Consider the following 7,025-nt stretch of genomic DNA (forward strand, 5'->3'; position numbering starts at 1 on the left):
TTCGGACCTACTAAATTTGGCCGACTCCTCCAACGAGTGAGGAGTGGCAACCGGAGCCGCAGATGGACCCGAAGATCCGGACTCGGTTCGCGATTTTTCAATTTGGGGGTTATTGGCAGGGACCGGAGCCGCAGATGAATCCACAGATATGGATTCGGACTCGGTTTGCATTGGTTCAGCAGATGCGAGGGCAGCAGATGAATCCCGTTTGGATTCGGACCCAGGCTCAGATATTGTCACAGCAGCAATTGGTTCCACCAGGGCTGCTTCTACGGCAGCAGAGGACAAAGTAGTATCAGTTGGGGGACAATCCGGGGTAGCGTTGACGTCATCAACATTCAAGAGTTCGTCTTCCGTGTACAATTTCATCGACATACTATATAACGAGAAGAGAACCATTTTAATTACTTATCGAAGGGTCGTCGGCCAGAACGACCAACTTGGCGATGGGCCGTCTTACAACGCCGTTCTCGGTTCGGACGTCCGCGACTCGTACGTGACCGTCAGTTCCCGGATGAACATTTACGACACGGCCTAATTTCCACGACGTTGGCGGAAGCTGATCATGACGAACAACAACTAGATCGACTATGGCTAACTCGCGCTCTGGAAATTTCCATTTATACCTCATGTGTAAATGTTTCAAATATTCCTCTTTCCACCTCAAACTAAACTGGTGGGCGAGGGCCTGAACTTTTCTAAACCGATTAACTAAGCTTAATGGTTGCTCTGTGATGAGAGGTTCAGGCGGTGCTAACAAAGGGGGCCCAAATAAGAGAATGTCTTGGCTTCGACGCGACTATTTCGTCAGAACTGTGCGACATCGGACAAAAACTTTTCCAATCAGCCTCAGTAGCTGTTAAAAGTTAATCATCATCGACAAATGATCTATTATTGGTGGTCCTGCGCTGCTGGTATAGGACCCGTGACAAGCCAGCCGAACACTGAGTTTTGAGCCAGTAAAGCTCCAGACAAAATCGAACGACAACCATCTAAAACAATATTGGGGTAAATATCGGCTCCTAACAACAGATCTACGGGACGAGGTTCGAAAAGATTGACATCTGCCAAGCGAAGGTCGGGGATTTGGGGCCTCAAGTCTGAATTGGTCACAAATGACGGAAGATTTTCTGATATAGTAGGCAACACTAACACACTTGTTTCTAATGTTGGAGAATTATCGAGTGGACTGCTAATTTGTATACGACAACTTTTATTAGCAGTAGCCGAAAGCGAACCACTAACTCCTGATACAACAGCCTTAGCAGGGGATGCGGGAAGCTTCAATCGATTTTGGAGTCGCTCTGAAATAAAAGAGGACTCTGACGCAGGATCTATTAGCGCCCTAGCAGGATACAAAACTCCTTGGTGAACGATATTCACCACCGCCATACCTAAAAGTACAGATTTGTTCTGTGCGGTGTGGAACACCTGGCGGGGTATACATCCAGTTGATGTTGCACAATTTCCCGAACTAGATGGACTGGAACTCGAATTTTGAGGGACATTAGATGTCACAGTGGAAGTTGGAGTCGAATTACCCAATGTAAAATCTTCCCGATGCAACAATGTATGATGTGCCTTATTGCACTTCGAACAACGACGTTTGCTATCACATTTCTTTATTTCGTGACCATAACGAAGACAATTTATACAAAGGTGATGGCGTTTCATAACTTTATACCTATCACCGGATTTCAAGCTCTTAAAACGGGGACAGTCATACAATTTATGACGTTGATTTCGACAAATGACACAATTTAAACTTTTCGAAGCACGGGGAGAAGAAGGCGATCCTAAGACATTAATATGCGAATGATGCGCTTGAACTTGTCTATTACAAAACCGTTTAGACTGATCGGTGCCACGCATGTCATGAAGACACATGAGCGTACGAATTCTCTCAGTGAGAAAAGCATCCAAGTCCTTCCAAGACGAAAGAGAGGATTTATCCTTTACACTTTGCTCCCAAAGGGTCTGAGTTATTTTTGGCAGTCGTTGAAGACACAAAAACACAATAAATGGATCCCATTTTTCAGTTTTGACGTCATAAATTGCCATCGAAGTTAAAAAACCATTTATACCGCGTTGGATCGTCTTTAATCCTGAACTAGTCTCACTATAGAGAACAGGAATATCGAATAAAACCTTCAATTGATTGTGAACAAGAAGCCGGGGATTGTCATAAGTTTCGATCAAAGCCTTCCAAGCCGGCGCGAAACTACGATTAGTTAGTGGAAACTTTGACACTATCTCGCGAGCTTCCCCTGTCGTCTTCCGGACCAAATGACAAAGTCTTTCAATGTCGCTTAGACGAGCATTATTAATGTACACAGCGGTAAACAAATCCCTAAAGGTGGGCCATGAGTGGAAATCGCCTTCAAAAACATCTGTGTCACAAGGCGGCAAAGCTAGATTATGTACCACATCCGAGTTTGAAACATAATCTAAAGTTCGAAAACTCGCACTACTATTCCCCACAATAGAGGTAAGCGGAGTCTGAATTTGGGAAGGATTTTCGAGCGAAGCCTGATTCGAAACATTCAATTGGGTTCGCGTTTCAACCGACGTTTTCGGCATAATTGGATTCGGTGATTTTTGTAGGGTTTCACCCGGGGTTTCTAACAAAGACGCTACAGAACCACTAACGCTTGAATTAATAGAAGAAGAACGAGTCCTTTTAAATTGATCTAACTTCCTATTAATTGCAGCCTGGCATCGCAGATACAGTTGAAAAGATGCATGATACTTTTGATCGACAGCATCTATTTCTTCTTTTGACGTCTCTACAGACGTCATCATAAAATCACAGCCTTTTTCAAATTTTTCCTGCACTCTTTCCCACAAGTTCTCTAATCCATTCATTTGGGATTTTAAATACTGGAAATCCAATTCCTCATCACTCATAGACTCAAAGCTAGCGTTAAACTTTACGAGAGCATCCGAAGCTCTGATAAACATATCAATTGGAGTCAAAGGCATTTTGAAAGGTTTTTACCAAGTCTCTACTACAATAAGTAAGAGAAAAACAACTCAAGCACGATTTGCTATAAAAAAATTAACCGAAAACCAATTCTACTTCGCACAATATACGAAGGAGCAACAAGGCAAAATTATCAACAAACTCAAAAATTTCCAAAAAAAATCGACCAAATTTGTTAAATGTTCAAGGAACGTACCGAAAGATGCCAAGAATTTACCAAAACCGCACTATAGGGCCAAAAACTTGAAAACTTCCGCGAAATTATTGCCTTGAACCTCTCACACAATAGTGAAAAAATCAAAATTTGAACTATAAATTTCAAAATTATAATCTCCAATGAGATATTTAACAACCGATAAAAAGGTAACACGAAAAAGGTGAGCAAATCAGCAAATAAATATAAAATATTCAAAAAATATATCAATAAATATATATTCAAATTATCAAATTTTCCAAAAATTGTATATTCTACCGGTAATTTTCCAAAAAACCGTATTTTCGCGCACAAAAAATCTAAAATATTTTAATTTGTACTATTTTCTAACGAAAATATAGAGATTTTTCAAATTTTATATCTAAAATTACCTACAATTTAGGCAACTATACTACCGAATGTAGCGTGTTTTTTCAAAAAATATTGACCAACAAATAAAATTTTCGAACAAAATCTCCAAAATTAATTAAAAATTTCAAATTCCGCACGAAAAATATCAATTTTAACACTTTACTAAAAAGTCGTATTGACCGATCGTAGGGTGCACGCGAGTTAACTTCCGTACAACCGAAAAATAAGAAAACAAGAATTATTCTGTTTTAGATGCCAAATACAACTGATTCTTTATTCAAAAAAATTCTTATATTTAAGTGATTTTACAATTATTGATTTTTCTTAGAGTTAACAAAGAACAAAGAAACATAAAATCTAGAGCTATCAAGAAAAATACTTAAGCTAAAAATTTGTATTGGGTACAGTAAAAGTAAACATTTCTTTTTGGGTTATTTCCGTCGTAGTTTTATTACTAGTGTTGTTATTGTGATGTTGAAGTGGAGAATTATTGCTGACGAAATAATGTCAACAATATTGGTGTTAGCTCTTTGGTGTTTATGACAATGTTGTAACTAATAATGATGTTAATAATAATGATATTAATAATAATGATGTTAATAATAATGATGTTAATAATAATGGTGTTAATAATAATGATGTTATTAATAAATGAGGTTGTGGTTGAAAATAATGAACTTAATAATAATGTTGTTTATTGGTGGCTGTAGGTAACTCCTCCCTCTCCAGAATGAAGTGAGGGCCAAAGGGGCTTCGGATCATTTGTGGCCAGAACTTCATTATTGTTGTGGGTTATGGAGTAGATTAATTTTATAGGCTTTCTTATTACTAATATTATTGATAATATTATGATTATAGAACTAATTATACCAAATGCGGAATAAGAAATTGTTTTGTAATTGTCAGAGTCTGTTTGAAGAAATTCGATATTTGCTTTATTTTGGAATCTGTATTGATCTAGTTTGGGTAATGTTAGTTCGTCTCTTATGGAGAGTGTTGTAATATTGTTTGAGAAGCTAGTTTGGAAGGTTATTGTGCTAATGTTTTCTTGGTGAATATTCGGTTTATCTGTATACCAGACATTATTAAATAAGATTTTGCATTCATTAAAATTAATAACAGAGGAAGACTTGATTGGTAGACTCTTAGTTACGTTGTTACATACTGTGGTTATGTTTCCTATTGGAGGGTTTATAGGCACTAGGTAATTTGGTTCTGGATATATTATGTCCGTAGTTAATCCTATGTCTCTAAGGTGACATGCCACCGTTTCTTCTCTAAGCAAAATTGATTTTAGGCAATCTCTATTTCTTTCGTATTGAGTTTCATAGTTGCAGTAAAATTTTTGTTCTATTTGTTTGCATCGGTTGTCGAAAAGATAAAGGTTATCATTGTTTATTAAAGCGTATTCACCGGTTATTATTTCTAAGGTGTTATTTATGGGGGTTTTGATTATGTGTAATAATTTAAATAGTTCATTAGAAATTATAGGAATTTGTATGTCAAATATTATGTTTGTGTCGTTATAATATGCTGTCAGTTGTAGTGGTATAAGTCCCTGAGTCTGCGTTATGTTTGTTATTGTGACGTCGGATTGTACAGGTACGAACCTAAAAGACAAATAGAAGTCAGTTTATGTAAGACGTTTTCTTTTAATTTTGGCTTTATGTAGTTTTTGGTTATTTGACGTTATCAGCGTCACTTTCTTGTTTTCCTTGACTACCCTCTTTGAGAAGCGAGGGGTCATTTTGTTCCTCCCTGATTCCCTTCTGTATATTGTCTGGTTTTCAGTTAAATCTTCTGGTTCTTCCCTATTTGCGTTTAGTTTTTTTATACGTTTGTCAGTGTCCATGGATAATTTATCTTTAATAATTTTGTGTAAGTCATTTTGAAATTCTTGTAGTCTATTTAAGTAGTCATGTTCAGAGTTATAGCTTAATGTCTTTTCGAAGTTATAAGTCCTACCATAGAAGAGTTCAAATGGGGTTAAATTTGTAGCACTATGGATTGCGTTGTTATAGGTAAAAATGACTTCTAATAGTATTTCGTCGTGATTTAGTGGTATTTCTGATGACTTATACTTTTCGTAAACTATTCTGTAGGTCTCGGTAATGGTTGAATGTAATCTTTCTACGGGAGAGTTTCCTGTACTTTGATGAAATGATGTATAATGTAAGGTTATCTGATGCATTTTACAAAAATCTTTTATAATGGATGCATTAAATTCAGCGCCCTGATCACAAACAATTTTCTTGGGTATGCCGTGTAGGCTTATGAAATGTTTGAAACTTTTCAGAATTGATAGGCTATTCCTAGAGTCTAAAGAGTAAGCGGCTGCAAATTTAGAAAATTTGTCTATGATGGTAAGTATATTACGCTTGTTTATACAATAGATATCTGTGTGGATAATATCCAGTGGTTTTTCGGGAATTTCAGGTTTTTGAAATTTGGGTTTTGGTGGTTTCCTGTCATATTTTAAAGTTTGGCATGTATGACAATGATTAATACAATTTTGTATTTTGTTTTTCATGAAAGGGAAGTAGTACTCTCGTTTTAAGTGTGCATATGTCTCTTGAATACCTCTATGGTTATGGTTCATATGGTATTCATTAATTATTTTGTCTTGCTCATCAATGGTTCTTATGTCTTGTAGAATGTCCATGCATCGTACTAACTTAAATAGTTTGCTGTTTGCAAAGTATTTTGAGTAGGTGCTTTGAATTAATTTAAATGTATCGTCATCTGCCATAAGCGCAGAGACTTTATTTGGTGCTATATAATTTTGGAAAATGTTAGTCAATGTTTGTTCGTCGTACTTTTCTCTACGTATAGTCTTGCGTATTTTATTTTTAAATATTGTTTCTAAGGTTATTGGTGAGCCACCGATTTGAGTTTGAAATATAATTTGAATATTAAATTCGTTAATTGGTCTTTCTGATATCGGTATTCCATCGTCAACATTTTCGTCGGAGGAATGGATTGTTGTTCCTTGTGTACCATGGTTTGAGATGTTATCAACTGAATTAGTGTTTATATCGACATGTTCATTTACAGATAGATTGTCTAATTTAATACGACTTAGTGCGTCTGCGTTAGTATTTAATTTTCCTTTTTTGTAGATAATTTCATAGTCATATTCTTCTAGTTTTAATCTCCAGCGGATTAATTTTGAATTTGGTTCTTTTAGACTCATGATCCATGTAAGGGGCCTATGGTCGGTAATTATTTTAAATTTCCTTCCAAAAAGGTATGGCCTGAAATATTTTGTCGCCCATACGATAGCAAGTAATTCTTTTTCTATCGTCGAGTAATTTATTTCGCTATTCGATAATGTACGACTTGCGTAACATATAGGCTTGTCACTACCTATTGGTCCTTGGGAAAGTATTGCTCCTAAAGCAAAGTCGCTAGCGTCGGTGGTTAAATTAAATGGTTTTGAAAAGTCAGGATATTGGAGCAGTGGGTCGTTCATTAAAA

The 7,025-nt window shown here is 36.5% G+C and overlaps 1 protein-coding gene across 1 annotated transcript; it reads right to left on the bottom strand.

Annotated features, from left to right (window-relative positions):
* Positions 1-891: 891 nt before the first annotated feature.
* On the bottom strand, positions 892-2,982 carry LOC131801808 (uncharacterized). The gene has a single exon (XM_059120774.1). It carries the CDS (start codon positions 2,980-2,982, stop codon positions 892-894), a length of 2,091 nt encoding a protein of 696 aa, XP_058976757.1.
* Between the last annotated feature and the right edge of the window lie 4,043 nt (positions 2,983-7,025).

The sequence above is a fragment of the Musca domestica genome, unplaced genomic scaffold (genome assembly GCF_030504385.1).
Source record: "Musca domestica strain aabys unplaced genomic scaffold, Musca_domestica.polishedcontigs.V.1.1 176, whole genome shotgun sequence".
Taxonomy (NCBI): domain Eukaryota; kingdom Metazoa; phylum Arthropoda; class Insecta; order Diptera; family Muscidae; genus Musca; species Musca domestica.